The 21,964-nt window shown below is 32.1% G+C and overlaps 1 protein-coding gene across 1 annotated transcript in view; it reads right to left on the bottom strand.

Annotated features, from left to right (window-relative positions):
- LOC147064288 (roundabout homolog 2-like) overlaps window positions 1-20,909 on the bottom strand; it is a 73,078-nt gene extending 52,169 nt beyond the window's left edge. Inside the window, exons 1-2 of the mRNA XM_085958552.1 lie at window positions 20,801-20,909; window positions 17,127-17,368 (exon numbers count right to left, since the gene is read on the bottom strand). Of these exons, the coding sequence (XP_085814678.1) occupies window positions 17,127-17,184 (58 nt within the window). The 5' untranslated portion in view covers window positions 17,185-17,368; window positions 20,801-20,909. The remainder of the gene's footprint in view (window positions 1-17,126; window positions 17,369-20,800) is intronic.
- Between the last annotated feature and the right edge of the window lie 1,055 nt (window positions 20,910-21,964).

Here is a 21,964-nt window from a genome sequence, read left to right as displayed (position 1 = left end):
TGTAATATTCATTTAATTTATACCTAATTATAAACATAACTATACACTATACTATCTTATACTATACTATAGTATACTATACTTTAGTATACTATCTGAAATATAAAATTCATTTTAAAATATTATAAAATAAATTCTTTCTTCTCTTATATAATACGAGTATCATATTGTTATCTTTGACTATAAATATAGTGATTTTTTGCAACTGACCGTTGGCAACACTTTTTTGAATTTTCGCACAACGTAATATTTCGCGCTCAAGTTTTCAAGTCTACAAGGCTAAGCTGCGCCTAATTTAGTGGACGGCTACGTGCCGCGAATGCCTAACCAAACAGCCTGCGCCGGCGTTGGGACGTCCGCGCCCCGGCGGAAGAACGGAGAGCTGGCGTAAGGGATAGTTCTAAGTAAACGAACCATTTTGACGCCCTAAAGCCCTGAGTATTCTAAACACGTTTTGTAAGCAACTAGATAATAATTCATAATATTATTAAAAATATAGTCAATTTACAACAACATACGTTATATTATCACAGGTACGTACACCTACTATTAAAAAAAACTCCGAATACGAAAAATTTATCATCCCCAGGGAGTATACATTTCAGATAGAATAACTTAAGGATTACCATATTCAGGCCATAATAATATGAAACTTGAAACCATGGTAGTGCTATTTATTGCTCATACTTTCTGATACAATAACTTAAGGATTACTATATTCAGGCCATAATAATATGAAACTTGAAACTATGGTAGTGCCATTTATTGCTCATACTTCGAACGCAATATAATAAAATGTTTAACATACATAATTTTGAAAACACTTATATATACGAGTATATTATATTATAACCATTAGAAAAAATCTTTTTTTGAAAAAAAAAAGTCACCCAGCAAGAATCGAAACTACATCTCTCGGGTTTCGCGCCCATGCACATATACCATTATGCTATAGGCGTCATACTTAATTGCGACAAATTTTAACTGATGGCTCTTAATATTCTCTGAAGCGTTGTCCAAATTGAATTACTATTGGCGATCGGCTTTTGTGTTTGTATTGGGGAAGATATGCAGGTTTGATTCCTGCTGTGTGTCTTACTTTTTTCAAAAAAGGATTTTTTTTCTATTGGTTATAATATATGTGTTTTCAAAATTATGTATGTTCAATAATTAGAATGCTACATTGTTAAATCTTGTGAATTATTCGTTGAAGAAAATCATTATTGTTGCATATTCAAGTAATTTGAAAAAATATGCAATCGGAAATTTTCAAGTATTTCGAATAGGTTACTGCATTGAATTTGAAGATACCCAATAACCAGCAATACCGTCGTAAATTGCAATTCAGTGCCACGGCCTGAATACAGTCGGCTGTGTCGTTGATCGGAGGAAAATACAGAATATTACTTTCTTAAATCTTGTTAATTATCCATTGATTAAAAAAAAAAGTTCATTACCAATATTATTAGCAATTGCAAGTATAGTACGTTAAGATTTAAAAAAAAAATGGAGAGATCCTGACATTGGTTAGGAATCAATGTAAGTACATACTAACGATACTTTGATTTAAATTACAAAATCCAATTGCCAATATAACCTCAATCTATGAAGCGTTTTAAATGTATGAATATTAACTTATTTTTCATTGTAATTATGCAGGATACAAGTGGGCAAGGTTGTAAACCCAATTTTCAGAATCTAATAGATGTGAGTCGAGTTTTGTCCGGTTTCGTATTTTTTTCAAAGATATTTTCTGGTATGAGGTTACCTGAGGTGTTTTAAAAATGTTTATATTTATTCTGTGTTGAAGTAAGGTTTGTTTCTAAAATACTTATTAGATATTTTCCTTATTAATATATTCCTATGGAGTCTAAAGGGTTACGCCTCGAACCAAGGATCGACTAGCGTGATACGAAGGTTTGCTGATAGTATCTTTGTGGCTAAGGCAAACACTGTGCGTGTACCGTTCGATTTTTACCTGTTTTTATGGGATAAATGTTGCAAGATTATCACAAACAACGTAAGTTTTTGTTATTAATAACAATGTAACTTTGCATTACATGCATGATAGGAAATGCGACAGATTTTATTAAAATAAATACGCTATGCAAAAACAGGGTTATTCAATATTTTCTTGTGCTCAATTTTGAATTAAATAATAAACCAATATGTAGATATTATGATAAAAAAATTAATAATTACAGAATCGTATTTTGAAGAATGATTAAAATATTTTATTTAAAATTGGCTGCCCTGCTTGTTAATGATGATATGACGTTACCATCCGTTAGTCATCCAGTGGTATCCAAAAGGTACAAAACGTCCGGAAGGTAGACCTAGAGGCCGCTGGATCGATAAAATGGTAAAGTTCTGTGGTAGTACGTGGCAACGCAACGCACAGAACCGGAAGAAGTAGAATCAGCCTGGAGAGGCATTCATCCAGCAGTGGATAGATTTAGGCTGATGATGATAATGATGAATAGATGAGGGTTTATTTTTGTCCATTGCATTAGTGTAAAGCCAAAGTATTTTCATTTAATACAGTTTTTCAATGCAAAACATTTTCATTTATCGATATTCGAGAATTCTCGAAATCAAGAATATTTGTTTTCCAAATAATTCGAGCTCAGTTTTTTTATTTCTCAAGAAATTGATAATATTACGAAATGACTTGTCACCAATAAGAAATTAGAATAATATGCCATCATTATTACTATGCAGTGCAATGCGACTGTTCTTGTACTGGAGGATGTGTGTGCTTTTTGACAGATAAATCAATACAAATATCTAAATCAGCGATACTCAACCTGCGGCCCGCGGGCCACATGCGGCCCTTTAAGCTTTTATGTGCGGCCCGAATCACATTTATTATCAGGAACATGATTTTTAATTTTGAAATAAACGCTTGGATACACATTACTTTTGTTTATAATTTTCAAAATCTCAAAAATGTTTTGTAAAAAAGGGTTGTTTCATGATTTTTTTCGTCATACCATTAGTGATGGGGCCCGCGTTACTTTACAGATATATGTATTTGGCCCGAATAAAAAAAAGGTTGAGTATCATTGATCTAAATGTATGCTGTTCTTAAAACATCTATATAATAATGGCTAAGATTCCATACTAGGTAATTATTAAAATATTCCCAAGAAATATCGATATTTCATAGGTTCCTTACAGGCACACCGTAAGTGACATTGTGTACAAGACCGCATTTGCGGCATGGCAGGCGAGGTGGACCGCCTCCCCCAAGGGGCGGCACACTTACCGTTTTTTTTCCAGACGTATTCTGCAGGCACCAAACTAGAAGACTCCAACCTTCGCACTGGATTAGCCAGTTCCTCACCGGCCATGGCAACTTCGCCGCCAGACTCCACGAGTTTAGCTTGATAGTAGATGGGCCGAGTTGTACCTGCGGGCATGACCACCAAGATGTTGAACACATCCTCTAGGATTGCCCACTTATGGAACTCGAACGAGTGGAGCTGTTTGCCAGGGTCCGTCCTCATACGGGCCCAATTGGTCATCGAGATCTGATAGCAACCGAGGCCAACTTTACGGCATTCGAGAAATTTGCAGCGTGTCAATGTCGTTTATCAATGTGTTTTAACCTAGAGTATAGACCTAATATTATGTTGATTAAATGGCTTATTTAATTTTTTTGTAAACTATAAAAAAATATGTTGATACATACTTCTTTCTCTGGAGGCTTCTTAGGATCGAACGTAACACAGCCTACCTTTATTCAATATATACCTACCCTTCGCCAAAGCTTTATACACATTTGTAATAAATAAAATGTATAGCATACTTTGACTTTTACTAGTTCCATTAGGTTTATTCTACGACTTATAAAAATGTGTTTCAGCAATAACAGAAAAAAATGTATTGTCATGAAATTGATCTTTTAGATAGGGTGCGGGCTGTAACGAAACATCAATCTCAATATAGCCACTTTGCCTGACTAAGCCCTATCATTTTGTATTTTGAATGAGAAATATCGAATCAAAAACAAACCTTAGTTAGACATAATATCATCAAATGGCATGACGGGCAGTTTTATTTACCGCAAGCAATCAGTTTTATTAAAACTTTATTTACCTACAATATTTTTTTTATATTAGTGCCATACCATCAATATAATATGATTACTGTTGATTGCAAATAAACTGACCGTATTATATGTCTCCATATCACAGTTCAACGAGAGATGGACGTATAGCATTAAAATCAAACAATTAGACGTTGTTCGTGTAGCATTGCAGATAGAATCCTGTAGCGGGGCCGAAAAAGTGGGCTTACCATGCAAAAGGTACGGTTGTTCTGATTTTTGGATACTTTACCACGTTTTTATTAACTCATATTCTTGTTTGTCCGGTACAGATTTTTTCTTGTGCAGTACAAATTTTTTCTTGTTTGTCCAAGATTTTTAACTAACTTCCCAACTAGCTAGATATTTGAAACTTTTAGAATATATCAGAACACGACGACAATGCATTCTTTTATTACTTATGAATTGAATTTTCACACATTTTCAGTTAATTCTATTTTGTATGTTTCGGAAAAAATTCGTTAAAAGTAATATTTACTACTCACTATTATTGGCTGCTAAGTGGGTCCTAGCAAATAGATTATTAATATATACGTGCGTTACTATAGAAATCAATGTGAAATGTCAAAATGACATTTCTGTATTCTATAATATTTATTCAGTACTTCTATTAAGTACAATAAAAAGTTTTTATTAATACATAGAATTGTCAAGTTTACATGATGTAACATAAAATTAAAAAACGTGGTATATAAAAAGTTCTTTTCATATTATAATTATTTGTTAGTTAAGTTTGTGGTCCTAATAAAAAAATTTAAGTTTTCGACCTTGACGCACGCCGGACAACGCCGCCATCTTGGAAAAAATTGCGCGCAAAAACTGGTTTTTTCACAATATCTATTTAGCAGTAGGTATAAGAATAAAAACAGCTGTTATCAATTTTGTAGAAAACATAATGATTCTCTACACCTTTTATCTGAATATTTTTTTTATATATTGAATTAATAAATAGCGCAGTACAGCGCTGCTAAGCGGAGTAATCCGGCATTTTATATTACATAATATTGTACCATTTCTTATTTTTTAAGTGTTTTATTTCAGACAGGAACTTGATCTCAATGATATACGACTATATCTCTCCAGTACAACAGTTCACAGCATAAATACAAATTTTCATACACGATTACTTTCGGTGTAATATCCCTAGTGGTAATTGAAATTCCTCGATCGTTTATATATTGTATTGTGTAGTCATCGCATTTCTCGCAATTTCTGAGTGCCTTCTTATTTTTAATTTTCATCAACCTTTTCCACTAATAACCGATCCAAGTTATATAAACTCGTCCACTCTTTAAAGATCTCAGAATTTAATCTCTTCAGCCAGAAGATTATCTCGAACGATAACCATTAACTCACTCATATTCCTATCAATAAGAAGGCTGTATTTGCGACTCTCTTCATCTATCTGGTGTAGCAGTTATATGAGTTACCGTTCATCATCAGCGATTATTATTGTAGTTTCATCTGAAAGTCTCAAGTTATTAATTCTAAATGATTTAGAGTTTTCCGCATTATATGATAATCCATATATATATATATTGAATAACTCAAATGATAGAATTTATCCCTGATGGACTCTCTTTTCAGATCTGAAGCATTCAAAAAATGCGAAACTTACTCTTACGTTTCCGTGACAATTATTATAACGATTTTTTATGATACAGGTAAAGAATGCTTGGAACTCTCATTTCAAGAAATGCCTTCAATATACAGTTCCATTATATAAAATTATAAAATGTATATTAATTATTAATAAGGCAAAACTTTGTTGAAACACCTAGTTTAGTAAATAAAAAGCTCAGTAAGAATACGACATGAATTAGTCGATTAAATACATAATAATAAACATTCTGCAGTTTTTTGGACATAATTTTCGACGCGTACCAGAAAAACTGGAGAGACTGATGGTTTTGCATAGACTTCAGGGAAGACGAAGCAGAAGAAAATCTTTTGAGTAATCAAGTAAAGCAGCCGGAAAAGGGGAGCCATTACATTGCCTTGAGAGAAGCTGATCGAGAGGGGTAGAAAGTTTTGGTCGATCAAAAGATAACAAAATTTCAATGTCATGGTCCTTGGTTATGAGAGAGGGAACGACTAAGGAGAAGGGAATAAACACCTGTCACAAATGAGTGACGGTATGGTTTGACCAAACATAAAAAAGCTCACTACTTGTATTGAGAAATTATTTTTGGAAAAAAGATCAAAAAAAGCTCTCAATTATTTTTGACGAATTATTTTTTGATCGGAAAATGTGATGGATTAAATTATTTTTGTTATGGATACGAGGCATAAAAACGATTGGATACCCCTACACTAGATCTAGAGATAGTTTAAAAGGGACGAATGCCAAACGTGCAGAAGTGGAAGCCATGAAATGACCCAATTAGCGAACTTATATGGGACCGTCAATAGCGCAGGTCATAAATTTTTATCGATTCATATTAATTGAAAGCTGCAACATTAAATGTAATGGCAAAAGTTAAACTGGCTTTAGTCATAATCACGCATCGTTTGTTGAAAATGTTGCGCTCAGAGGCACCAGGCGATATCACCGATAACTGCTGATAGTGGATCAATTTAGAGACATGTGCCTACCTGCCTGCTATCTATTTGGGTTCAGGATATATCATTTAATTTTGGTTGCTAAAAATTACTCCAATACAAATCATATTAAATAAATCAGTATCCAAACGAATATTTAAGAAACCATTTCTTTTATTCAACGAATAATTCACAAGATTTTGACAATGTAACATTCCGTAATATATTGAACATACATAAGTCAGAAATACCTCAGGTTATACCCATTAGAAATATTTGAAAAAAATACGATACTCGACGGGTTTGAACCCGTATAACCACTGGTATATGTTCAATATATGGAATGTTACATTCTCAAAATATTGTGAATTATTCGTTGAATAATTTAAATGGTTTATTAAAAATTGTTAGCAAGTTCAAGTATACGCTAAAATATTTGGCGAGAGCCGGGCGTCGATTAGTTATTAAAGTAATTAATATTCCTTGATTTAATACACAAAAACCGATAGTCAGTAATAATGCAATTTGATAAGCGTTTCATGTATGACTTACTAGTTTAAATTATCGCAATTAGATAGGAGGCTCGTTAGTTAGGCACAGTTAGCGCGATACCGGTGGTTATACGGGTTCAAATCCTGCCGAGCATCGTATTTTTTCAAATATGATTTTTTCTAGTGGGTATATACCTATGTATGAGGTGTTTTCAAGTTATATATGTTCAATATTTAAGGCCTATTTTTTTAAAACAAATAAATTTAAATAACTTAAAAACATCAAAGGTAAATAATTTATCAACAGTCAAGTATATTTGAATTTGGGATTCGCATACTATACTTACGTAACATCCCTTTACTGCATAGTGTCGCAAATTTGCGACATTTCAAACTATTTCGATATAGCCAATACCATATGTGTAAATTATCAAGTAATATCCTTTTTCGATGCCTAGAGAACTGTTTTACCATAAACATCCTACTTTACCGATTTTGTTTGGATATTTCAAGAAATAAAGCATTTCTGCATTATAGTTTTGCATTTCTGCTTTGACAGTAAAGTTGACGAATTCGTATGTACGCGAAAATCCGCATTTGTAAATAAATAAAAAAAATGTACAGAAGATTGAAATTGGTTGAAAAAAAATATCACACATCAAATAAGGTGTGTACATTAGTTTTTTATGATTGTTATCATTTGGTTTTGTATTAATACTATCGACCGAAGGTACTTGATGGAATTTGAATTTAAATTCTAATGGATTCAAGCTCTGTACTATTCCATTTAAGTCGTTATTTGCGACCCGGGTTTCGCTTTTCAGCATCTTCTTGAATCCATTAGAATTTGGTTTTGCATTTTGTCATACTGAAATGTAAGATTTCTTAATGTCGTAAATCTGCGACACCACGCAGTAATATACAAAATTTAATGTAATTTTCGAAAAAAAAAATATTATTTTTCCTTCATTCACGAGGCATTTTGACACCAAGAAAAAATAAAATTATTCAAAAAAAATCATGCAGCGGAGGGATATAATATACTGTATCCTTTCTACTAACATAATTGAAATGTTCTACTAACATAATTGACTTTGTAGGTATAGTACAACTTTTTTGTATGTAGTTTTAAGCTATTTGTCCTTGAGATCTCCGAACTGTCTACTTCATGATGTGCAACGACAACTCTTATCTACCTTTGCGTATAATAATATACATGGCTGTTATATTTTACACACATTATTCTCAGATTTCAATAGCCTGACTGATAGGGCTGATAGTCATAGAATTATTAGCGTAAGTTTGATTCCCAGTTGAGCACCAATTTTTTTGAAAAATATTTATTTTAGTTCATCTTTTGCTGCCAAATGTTGGTGAGTCGACATTTTAGGTATTTTGAGTTAATGATCAACTATGTGTATCCAGGCTAATATATGCCTAAAATGTGGTTCAAAAATATGTAGTTTTTGAGTTACCTAGTCATATTATTGATAAAAGTCGTAAATTGATAATTTTTTAATACCTATGTCAAAAGTTTGTAAATAGACTAATTCTTTTTTTGAAAAAATATTATGTACTTACGCTACTTTTCAAGTTTTTAAGTTAAAATCTAGTGTCCATAATATACCCGTCCCGAACCCCATTCGATTTTTCTTCTTCTTTTCTTCTTCTTTTGCCATATCCGCCCCTTAACTGGAGTATATGAACACCACGCGGCGCCTCCAAGAATCCCTGTTGCTCGCCAGTCTCCTTGTTTCGTTCCAGGTCAAACCAGCATCCCATAGCTCCACCGTATACCCTCTGTAGATTGTATTTAGCGGCCTTCTAGGACGCCGGAATCCGGTCGGTTTGAAGAACAGGCAAGCCAGGTTGAAGTTCTCGTCTGGCATCCGCAGCACGTGGCCGAGCCAGGTCCAACGTCGCCTCTTCACTTTCAGCGTGATGAGAGGCTGCTTGGTGCGTTCTCTTATCTCCTCGTTGCTCCTAAAGTCATACCACCGCACACCCAGTATTCGTCGCAAACATCTGTTTTCGAAGCTCTATTTTTTACTAGTACCAAAAAAACCTTGAAAATACCGAATTCGAACACCTCTAGCACTAATCAATATTACAAAATTATTTTTATAACTCTTATCTAAGTAATTCAACTTTCACGAATGAAAATCAAGCAAATAACTTTAGACTGGTCGTCTTGATAAACATTTTTACGATACTCCCACAACAACAATGACATGGCCATACACCCCAATCTGGCAGTAAAAAATCGTGCATGATTGACAGGTTTATTTTGTGTTTTTACCGTGTAACTATAAAAAAAGTTATTTACGTCACTTAGGGTATGTTTGCAACACGCAAAGCTGAATGAACTAAAAAGTCGTTTCTAAAAATAAAAAGTTTTTAAGTAACTAATGGTTAACTCAGTTACAGCCGGAATTGAAATGAAAAGTTTTCTTAGAACGTAATTGAATGTATGACATATTTTATTATTGTGGCCCATGAAATAATTATCCCGCAATATTTTTTTTTTTTTTAGAATTGTTAATAACCATGTCCTTGCTTTTTCGTACAAGGTGGTTGTTAGTAATTTTGAACAATCACAAACACACAGGCTTTGAGAAAAATACATAAATGTTTTTGTCATGACCGGGAATCGAACCCAGAACTCTCGGGTGGAAGGCCAGCGCCTTACCCACTGCACCACGAGAGCCACGCTAGCCCGCAATATTATTGGGTGTATACTTACAAAGAAACTAATACACTAAAGCAGGTATTATTAGCCAATAGAATGCCGAATATCTTTAAATATAAAAAAATCTAAGATAATAACTCACGATGCATTGAAATGTAAAAACGTCATTTTAAATACATGACATTTTTATGTCAAAAGCACCGTTGTCTTGGTAAACAGTGGCCGATTTAAAATTTTCAGTGAAAAACACAGAGCTTTAATTTATAATCAAATATAAGTGATTCAATAAATTAGAAATTGAAGTCTGTTTTGTTCATTTTTATTAATTATTACAGTTACGATAATAATATTATTCTTAATAAAGATGTGTTTTCAAATTTTCTTTCATCCGGTAATGAAATATAGCTGAAAAACTAAAAATCGTCCGCCATTTTATTGATATAATATTACTGGGTTCTAGCATAATGCATATTCAAAGGGAGCTTATTTCCTTTTAGGGTATATTTTCAAACGTGCACAAACTCGATAGATATTGTATGACAGCGGACATGAGAGTACCATTTAAAAATGTAAAAGAATATTCGTAAGCAACTTTTATATACCTGCATAATAATTATTTTTTAACCACATATAAAAACTGCTCTCAGAAAAAATGCATGAAAAATTTCTTTAAAATACTATTTTTTAAATGATCCTCTATTCTTGAATCTTTCCAATTAATACTATTTATATATAATACGAGGGTGGGTCAATAAGTCCTTAGAAAAGCCGACAGGTGGCGCGACTAGTACTGCAAGCGGTTTGTTTTCATGCAGCGGCACTACCGATTCAGTATGCTGCGAAGTTTCAATCAGATTGGTCGGGTTGTTGTGTGTTTCTCGTACATTTAAAAAAAAAATTTGCTTGTGGAAAATGGAAAAATGGAAAATGGAGAAAATTGAGTTTAGAGTTGTTATTAAACATTTTAATATAAAAGGGTTAACAGCAAAGGAAATAAAAAATGAGTTGGATTTAGTTCACGGCATATCTGCTCCTTCACTTGCAACTATTTATAACTGGTTAAATGAATTTAAACGTGGTCGTACATCAACAAAGGATGAACCACGCTCAGGACGTCCTGTAGAGGTGACTACACCAGAAATGATCAATAAAATCCATGATATGGTGTTAAGTGACCGAAGATTAAAGTTGAGTGAGATAATTGAGGTTACAGGGATCTCAAAAGGTAGCGTCATTTCTATTTTACATGACAAATTGGGCATGAAAAATATTTCTGCAAGATGGGTGCCGCGTTTGCTCACAGTCGACAATAAACGCAGTAGGGTGGTGGCCTCTAAAGCCCTGTTGTCGCTCATGCAACGCAATCCGGATAAATTTTTTCATCGCTTTGTGACTGTAGATGAAACATGGATACACCACTATACTCCCGAGACGAAAGAACAGTCAAAGCAGTGGATTGCGAAGGCAAACCATGTCCAAAGAAGGCGAAAACCGTAAAATCAGCTGGTAAGGTTATGGTTACTGTATTTTGGGATGCACGTGAAAATATTTTCGTTGACTATTTGGAAAAAGGAAAAACAATAACAGGGGATTATTATGCATCTTTATTGGACCAGCTAAAAAACAAAATTGAAGAAAAACGGCCTCATTTAAACAGGAAAAAATCCTCTTTCATCAGGACAATGCCCGTGTTCACACATGTTTACGATCAATGGCTAAAATTGAAGAATTGAAGTTCGAATTGGTCGACCACCCACCGTATTCGCCAGATTTAGCCCCCAGTGACTTTTTCCTTTTCCCAAACTTAAAAAAATGGCTAAGTGGACAACGTTTTTTTCAAATGAAGAAGTCATCGATCGGACAAATGCTTATTTTGAGGACCTTCCGAAAACTTATTTTTCTGACGGTTTAAAAAAAATTGAGAAACGTCTAACCAAGTGTATTGAGCTCCAAGGAAATTATGTTGAGAAATAAAAAAAAAATACAAAAATAAAACCTGTTTTAATGCTTTTTTCTAAGGAATTATTGACCCACCCTCGTATATTATAAAAATCATATTATGTAATAATATACTTAGCCACAACTGACATATTAATTGTAGATACATATAAATAATACAGTTTGTTTGTTCAAATTACCTCTCATGCTAATTCCAACTTTGAATATTCATGACAGAAGGCTTGCATATTTTGGAATTTATTTTTAATTTCTTTTGTTTGATATGGCAATCAGATTTTTTTTCATTTTCACATGTTGTATTCCTAAATACAGATAATTTTTGTAACTAACTAGAAGCTGTATTCTATAAACTGGCATACACGTCACTCGGAAAGCCTTGTGCCATCGCGTTAAACTTCTGCAAGTTTTCAATGGGAGGGAACGAGAAGGATGCTGAAGCAGGGGGGAAACCGGCACGCCAGCTTATAGAAAACAGACTCTATCAGTGTTATCGATCAATAAAGAAGCCTCGTGCAAAATCGTGTACTTCAGCTAGTATTAGAATCAAATGAACTTAATAAAATATTTTTGTATTATCTTATAACTGTGTCACCGGTGCAAAATTAGAGTGAAAAGATTTTACATTAACTGTGTGTTTCCTATTTTTTTCAGTTTAATGACATTACATAAAAAGGTTTTTACGGTTTATCGCTAATACTTAGAGCTTGTCCAGGTGACGCGTGTCTTACCACGATACGCTGAAAGTGCATGTGGACAACTCAATGAGGTTACCAGTACTTTGCCCGCTCACAAGAAGTAACACGCGGCGATTATAATATAATATGTAGACGGAGTGCAAGTTTTTACACACGAGTCAAATCGAGCCATCTGGGCATGACCTTATATATATAAAGCACATTAAATTTCGCTTTTCCACACTTCCTATATGTTTACCATGTTATAGATATATTTATTGATTGAGAAAGTATTTTACTTAAGAGTCCAATAACTATAGCTGTCACCCTATTAAAATAATAGAATAGATATGAAAATACATCCGTAGTATATTGTACAGTATTTCATTTTTCAGTTTTGTAATTCGCCAAGACATGTACGTTCTCGGGGAAATCTTTTATCGTTTTTCACAGAATAAAATGAATCCCGTCAACCAATCAAGAGGACATTATTGTGTCCGCCATAATTCGCCTTTGTTGGCAACTTACGTCCAAATTATTAAGCGCAGACATTCCTGCCAGACACAGGCAAAAAGTCAAGTTGTAAGTACTAAGACCAAAGTAAAAAAAAATACCACAGTAAGGAAGGAGGCATCAACCAAATTGGAGTGGGATTTAATACTTCCAAATTGTACGAGAATTTTAGCGAATGATATTTTTTTCTTTTGAGATGAGTTTGACGTGAAAATTTCAAGAAAAAATATATAAGACTTTTATTCTGTGCCATGCCATTGTAGTAAAGTATATTTTGCTGGAAATAGTGTTGTGACATTTTTCTGTAGATTGTTCGACTCCATTAAGGGCTTGGGTGCTGTATGGAAGTTAAATATTAAGATATTAATACTATCGACCGAAGTTAGGTACTTGACGGAATTTGAATTTAAATTCAAACGGATTTAAGTTTTGTGCTATTCCATTTGCATTCCATTTGATACGGTCGACAGTTTCATATACCTTGGATCTCTTGTAAGTCGACATAATGATATTACAGAATAAATCAACAATAGAATCATGTCTGCGAATAAATGCTACTTTGGCCTGTTAAGACAATTTACGTCTCGCATACTATCTCGCCGAACTAAAAGCACTCTTTACAAGACACTTGTAAAACCAGTGCTCACCTACGCATCGGAAACCTGGACATTAACTCTGCGAAATGAGTGAGCCCTGAACATCTTTGAAAGGAAAATTCTCCGCCGTATATATGGACCGATCAGAGATGGCACCAATTTGAGGAGAAGATATAATGCGGAGCTCTACGGGCTGTACAAAGATTGCAGCGCAGTTCAATCAATTAAGATTGGGAGATTGCGATGGCTAGGTCATGTGTACCGTATGAATGACAATGAACCGGCAAAGAGAGTGATGTCCAGCAATCCAATAGGACGTAGAAGAAGAGGGAGGCCAAAGATTCGCTGGTTGGATGGAGCTGCCAGTGACTGCCGTATTCTGGGGGTACCAAATTGAGAAGCGGCCACACTGTATAGGGACAGGTGGAGGGAGCTGTTGGAGGAGGTCAGGACCCACACCGGGTGGTCGCGCCCCTGATGATTATTCCATTTGAGTACTTATCCAACTCAAATGGAATATGTAGTACAAAACTTAAATCCATTAAAATTGAAATATTAATAATTTGAGTTATATTTTTAAACTAATTAATTATAAAAAAATGTATAATATTTTGTAATTATAATATTTCTTCTTTTCTTACCTTATAAATTAACCTTTTATGATCACATTGAATATATTATAAATACGGATCATTATAATCGTATTCTTCAAATTGAGAATTAAATATATTTGGTATCTACATAAATTTTATTAATATTTGTGCGCTGTAGTTACAGCACTTTTTCAGATTATTGTTTTATGAGAGTGTATATTATAAGTATTCTAAAAAATATATTGAAACTATCATTCACATTAAATCAGAATTACATTAAATCAGAATAAAACCTTATACAGAATCAATTAATAAATATTCATTATTATTTTATGATCCTTATTCAAAAGTATGTAAAATGTTATGTAAGTGATACCTTTAAAAATCTTTCAGCGTATAAAATGTAGCAAGCAAGCAATGTTGGAAAATACACCAGGGCTGTTTGGGAAATACAAGATGTGCATTACGAAGATAAAAGCCCGGAAAATGCAAAGAGATCCCTCTGCACTTAGGAAGAGATATCGCGCGTTTCAAACAGGTGAACAGGTATGTTACGGCATTCAATATTCATATGCATTAGTACCTAAACAAGTTTTGATCAAGCTTTCTTATACAGCTAAAGAATTATATTTGGGACATATCTTCGACGAGACGTTGAATAGCCAAAACGTGTTCGTTTTAATATTTATTGTTCGTTTATATCATATTTACATTGTGTAGTAAATCGCTCAATATTAATTCTTCTTTATCGGGAATTCATAACTAAAGATCGTGACCCGTGACGAAAGAATAGTTTTTTTAATAGACTTACAAGGCTATCGCTATAACTCTGTGAAAGTATTATCGTAGATTTGCATACATTACCTATGCAAAATTATTGACATCGATATCAGATGCTTTGTCCATATTAATGTCATTGATATCGTAGAAATTAAAAGCTAAAGAAAGCTAAAAGTAAGATACGCTAAAGCGGCTAAAGAATGCTTTCACCTAACAGTTAGTAGCAGCCGGATTGTGAATATACCATCATTATAAATTTGAATATTATAATATATTATATTTCTAATTATTCGAATATAATAATGTCAGATAATAATATAACAGTGACATCTGTGAGTGAAACTATTTAATAAAAATATATTATAAGAAAGAATTAGTATTTTAATATTTTTTTAGTAATCTAATATTATAATTCTAAGCGTAGTATTCCGAAATGAAATGATTTAACAATTTGATGATTAATACAATTATGACGTATTAAGAGATTTGCATTTGCATATCATTGAAGGTTCAATTAAACTTCAAATTTAATGCTTTTCAATACGATTAGTCTGATATTTAATTCTTTTTAATAATATCCGTGTATGGCATGAATATGTTGTCCAAGACTAAAAGAACAATTCTCATGGCAGCTATTTCTAAGGTTGGTTTTTTGTGATTAATCAGGACTTTTTTAAATGTTAGTTTGTTGAGAATTTACAAACATTTTACTAAAATTTAAAAACATCCAAAAACATATAGGAATCTGATTTACCACAGAAATTCAATTGCACAAATATAAAAATTAATTAAATAGACGTCGGTGTATGAGAATATAGGAAATGAAAATATAATAACATACCTAATTACCTAAGATTACATAAAATAGGCGAGTAAGCAAGGCCAATATTAGGCCACGTATGGTATCATAATATAACATATGAAAACGTTGTACTATATTTATGAGAAAATATCATTACATTAATATAAATTAAATGTAATCCTGTTGAGTTACAGATTGTTGTGCATTATACAAATCCTTAATAAACATAACTGATTACATCATTCAATTGTTTTCCAAAATATAATTATAATCTCACAGATTTAAGTTTGGTATTTACAGGGTAAATGCCTACGTTATTCGAGAGTGCTAAGTCAAAATTATGTTAGCGTTAAAATGAGGTATTTAATTATGCGAATAGATTATTAAGAATTCCAACTTAAGCGCTCAAAATCAATGACTATTTTGGCTTAACACAGTCGAATTATGATACAGTAACATGATTGTAATATATGTTTATTGTTAATATTTCTATCTACACATTCTTATTAATAGTAAAGCTTTGATTGTACACTAGAAGTGTAACAGAATTTCCGCTTCTAGAGCTATGTATCACTGATTTTAATAACGTGTCTCGGAAATTCATGTCATTTTTTCAGTTTTTTTTTATATTTTAAAACATAGACATTCACCCATTTAATGCAAAAGGACTACAATTGCTAAAATATTGATTTTCTTTTTCAAATGAATAGAAAAATAGCTGTAAGATTCATATAATCCTACTGTAAAAATACCAGAAGTATAAGTCATTAGGAAAATAAAATAAAAATATCTTCATACTCGCGATATTTGATGTTAAACGTGTATTTTAAATCAGACCAAGTCCGATCCTAATAGGATTATATAGGCCTCCAAAAAGTAGATGTTTGTATTAACAGATTTTGTTTTTTACGAGAAATGGATGTCATCCACGTGCTCAACCTATTAAGGCCAATTCTTTGACTTATGCATAAATTGAAAAACAATAGGTATACTTGCCAGACCCAGAAGTCGAGCCTGTATTACGGCATTATAGGCTGACGCGTAAACCGCGCGTATTTTAAGTAAATGCAAAACTTCAAATGTGATTTTCTCGAAACTACGAATTTGCAGTTTTATTGTCCTTTTGGATTGGGTGGGCAAATTATTATATAAATTGGCCGATCGGTTAAAAACATATTTCGTGATTAAAAATATATTGTGTTAATATACATCTTCCGGAAGTGGCTAAGGTCATCATCAAATTGGAGAGTCAATATAAAATCTAATAAGAATCCAGTGAAACACGGTGTCTGGGAAGGTAGGCTTTTATATAAGTTTCAAGTCTTTTATTAAAACGCCTTAACAGAAATTTAGAAAGGTAATGCATTTTTTTCTTACCCAAGCATATTGTGAGTGAGAGAGTGACGAGTAAAAGCAGCTGCTTATCCCAGGCCATCTTCTGTCTCCTTTTTCCTCACATCACCCCACATTCCCCAACCCACTCACTCACATTCTTGTTAGAACTTTTATGGCACTGATTTTCAGGGCCCGTTTTTAAGCGATCTTGCTGTAACTTTTTAAAGTCATTAATCAAACTCAGAATATCAACTTACTTTTTACTTGATACCTGTTCTGCTGAGCTTTGAAAAAAGTTGACAATCGAATTTTACGGTGATTTATTAGGCAAAGTATCCTTGATGTTTTATTTTGAAACAGGTTTTACTTGAGCTTTTAGGCGGATAAAAAAAGCAATTTTGTTTTATTATGAATTTTGCTACCACATTAATAGGCGAGCACGCAAAAAATACTTTAAAGCTACTTATTTTTGACAATTAATTAATCATTTTATTTATAACTTCAGCAACTAGCTGGCGACAAAAAATATTCATTAAATTCCATATCAATTACAATTAACTCAGTCACAGAGTCGTGAACCATTATTATTGCATAAATAAGTTTTTATATTAAATCAAGAATTGATAGTAACCACAACCAAACTACATAATAATATGTACAAATTAAAAATAAAATATATTTTTCTATGGTGCATACACCACAGTTCATAGTGAAATATTATATTGGAAGCCAATGACTGTATATTATATAAATATACCCTTGAGATCAAATTCATATCTAATTAAAACACTTAATGAAACCACCGGAATACGTGAGAAAAACATAAAAAAATATATAACCTAGGTAGGTATGTACTTAGATAATTTATAAATACAATCATATCGTATATTATATTTATATAAAATTCTGAATGATTTAAAAGAAGGATAGCAAATATTGTATAGGTACATATTACATATTTATATAAAAATCTGGTAGGTGCTCATAAGTATCGTTATTATCAGATATTTGATACCAATCAATATAAAACTATTTTCCTTAATTAATATAATAAAATTTGAACATAATGATCTACAATGATCTACTAACAACACGTCATTTTTTGATATCAATGCTATACGGCCACATCTTTCCAATACAAATACTCACGATAAAATGTATTACGTACAATTAACATAATATAACTTATTAATTTACAGCGACGATTCCTTTGACGCAATCAATTTGCCAGAAGATTTAAAAGGGGGTCTTTAAACAATTAAAACTAAAAGCGAAAGAAGCGAAAAGAAAAAGTAGACACAATAAATAAATAGACAGATTCTTATTATTAACTATTCCATTCTTAGGCGCGCACTTCGTAATCCGTACCTATTGCAAGCCCATTATTTTAGATTCTCATATATCTGGAATTGAAATTAAACGTGCCCAAATTATTAAATTCAGTGGTTTTTGAGTAATTAGCGGAAAAATAGGCTAACCGCACTCCAATTTAGTATAGATTATATGAATTGAAAAAGCCAAAGCAAACTATTTAATATTAATTGGCAACGCAATCTGCCATCTATGTTATTATAAACAATATAAACTACTACTACTACGATGACAATAAAAATAATTAGTGGACATTCATAGTCCAATTAATACGTATTAGCGTATTAGACAGCAGTTCTGGGTTCGATTCCGGTAAGGTCACAATACATTTAATCGATTATCTCACGCACGTGTGCTTCTGTAATTGAGTCGTCTAGACTCTAGAGCCATAACTCACACTGCAATTTTGTCATTTTTAAGTTAATCTATATAAAGAAAAATAGTTGAGTATCAGAACTCACGTTAAACCATGTGAAAATTGTTGACAAAGTTGACTGTTGGTGTCATAACTCACATTTTTCAATAAATAATGTCAGTTATGTCATCGAGGCCTTTCTAACCAATCAGGGAGCTTTATTTCTCATAGTGTGCTGTGTGTCTGTAGCCCTAGAAGAATTATATATATAAAAAAAATTCAAATATACTAAGAATATAATACTTTTTTTCTAATCGGTTTCTTCTAATGGTTTTTTTCAATAATTTCAAAGTGATGACTCTTGGCAATACAATTAAAGTTTTCATGCAATGTAACTACCACACCACGCACACACTACTATAATAATATTATAAAACACATTTAAGTACTAATAACATACATCATTTTTTAGTAGTGTATCAAAAAATATAATAACTTAATTTTTACACTACCTAAGTCATTAATTTATTATAATTATATATTGTTTACAACCTTCTATAATTCGTAATGTTATTTATATAAAAAAAAAACTTACACGGTATTTATATAATAATAATATAAATTATTTATGATATAATCAAAAGGTATTAGATATGCACGTTATTTTATAATCTAGTTTATATTTCAATGCCATTAAAGAATTCATAAAAATGTTCCAGCGCGCCCAAACTTTTTAAACGCAAAATCTTGTCGTGACCAGCGGCCATAAAGACTTTAACGACCCGAGTTTGTTTAACATGAGCACATGGATAACAAAAAATAATATAAAGGAATACGAAATTTCACAACAAAATAATTACACACAAAATAGGGATTATATTGTAATTTTATATAATACATATCATTACTGCTAATGAAAACAAACATGCTTGTTAGTATTATAGAAGACAGCATGCGATTATTTCCGGAAAAATAAATAAATAAAATTATTACTAGGTCATAAACGTTTTATTTATTTTTTAATTTAACCCAGTTATTAGAACTTTAATAAGTATATTTTTATTTAACACTCTAGCTACTCTAGCCGAGTATTATTTTATTTATGTTATTATTAAAAACAATTTTATTATTTTAAAATACGTGTACCAAATATAAACAAACAATTCTACAAAGAAATAATCAAATGAATCTTCTTCTTATTGTGCCATCCCCTAGCAGAGGTCGGCCACCATCAAGGCGATCTTAGCTTTATCATATTATGCTACCCGGAACAGTTCAGTAGAGCTGCACTCGTACCAATCACGAGGTTTTTAAGGCACAAAATGCGGAATAAAAAATAAATTAAAAAATGAAATAAAGTAAATATAACATAATATTATATAATTTATCACTTTGATATTCACCACATATATAAAAACTATTTCACAAAAAATGTTTCACGCATATTTTGAGCCTTGTTAAGTACGATTTTGAATTAATTATTATATTAAATAAACCAAAAAATGTTGATTCTAATATTGAATATCGTTCAGCATGTGAGCAAAACACGTGTCGTGTTTGTTTAGGCGGTGAATATCAAGCGATACAATAAATCATCAATTATAATTTATCAATCTAACGCTGTATTTTTAAAAGGATTGAAAAGAATATTTTATTTAATTAATTTTTTTATTAATAATTATAAATATTTTACTTTTTTTAATTAGGTACGCGTTTTTATAGTAGGTACAATAAGAAACTCGCAATATTTTTGTTTATAAGACGATTTTACGTATTTATTTTATTAAAAAAAAATTAAAAGAAAAATAAATAACAAGATGTCTTGACAACCACATGGTGGGTATGATTGTATTTGAAAAATATTAATATGTTTTAATAGTATGTTTTTTATTTATATAATGTTATTTTACTTATATTATAAGATAGTATTAGAATACAGAGTATATTTATTTTAAAAATCAGTTCATCGATAGACACTACAACAACAAACCGATCGCGATGTTTTTGCCGGGATAAATTAAATTTGAACGAATAATTTGACACTTGAGACGTGCACGTCTACCCGGACCGATGCCTGGAGAGCGACTGAGCGTCGTGGCGTCCGTCGATGATGAGGATCGTCTCGACGCCTCCGGAAAGCACTGCCCGTATAGCAGCTTTCTACAAAAAAGCTCTCGAGCGCCATTATAGTAACATAAAAATTACATTATATTCCTTTAAACATTCACCTGATATGAAAATATAAAATATTACATATTTTTGTATGAACACTTTACATTGAATTGACATTTTTATTGTAGATTTCCGGCAAAAAAATACTTGTTGCCCATAAATAATATTTTATCGTAACATTTATATTTTTTCTTTCCGTCCTTATTTCTACGGTCACGAAAAATTTGTAACAATTTTTCGCGTGAAAAAATGTTTTTATTTTTTGGCGTTTTTTCAAAAATAATTTATTAGGTGGGTACCGCAGTAATATATCCAGATATTTAAATAAAATCGTCCTGCTCTCGTTTTGCTTTACAAATGAAATGCCAGTGTAATAGCAGTATACATAAAATAGTTATATATATGGTGGCCTAGTTGCTATAGCGTTCGTCTCTGAACCCCTGCTATGGGTTCGATCCCGTTGCTTGAAATTTGATCCAATACAGGATCCAATGGGTTGGATGAATGGCATTAAATATTAAATCATTCACAGATAAGAGGAAAACATGAAAATGATAAACATAAATATAATATAAAATTAACCATTAAGAATCATTAAGAAAAAACAGTGATTGTGAAAAATACTTAGCAATTTATTGCTATTTAATTATTTAATTAAATAATTTATTTAATACTAATATGTAGTTTGTCTTCTTCATCGATAGATAACTCATGACTTATGATCGTGCCCGAATGATTTGGCCGACTGACAGTCTTTTCCACAGCATGGCTCTATATTTTTCGGCATTCATCGGCAATCAGGGTCTATGTTAGTGGAAAGCTCGTGGCATTCTTGGGTTGCTCCTTTTATCTAGAGGAAGAACTTCCTCGTCCTCTTCGATCTACGACTTGACCTAATATCACGGACTGTTTTAAAAAATATATTAAAATTATATCATAAAGATTTGTATTTCAATTACGTATTTCACTATGATTCCAAGAG

The sequence above is a fragment of the Rhyacophila brunnea genome, unplaced genomic scaffold (genome assembly GCF_057557595.1).
Source record: "Rhyacophila brunnea isolate RB1 unplaced genomic scaffold, BYU_Rbru_1.0 scaffold_8, whole genome shotgun sequence".
Lineage (NCBI taxonomy): Eukaryota > Metazoa > Arthropoda > Insecta > Trichoptera > Rhyacophilidae > Rhyacophila > Rhyacophila brunnea.
Note: the sequence above shows the minus strand (reverse complement) of the source record. Positions and strands in the feature narration are given on the sequence as shown.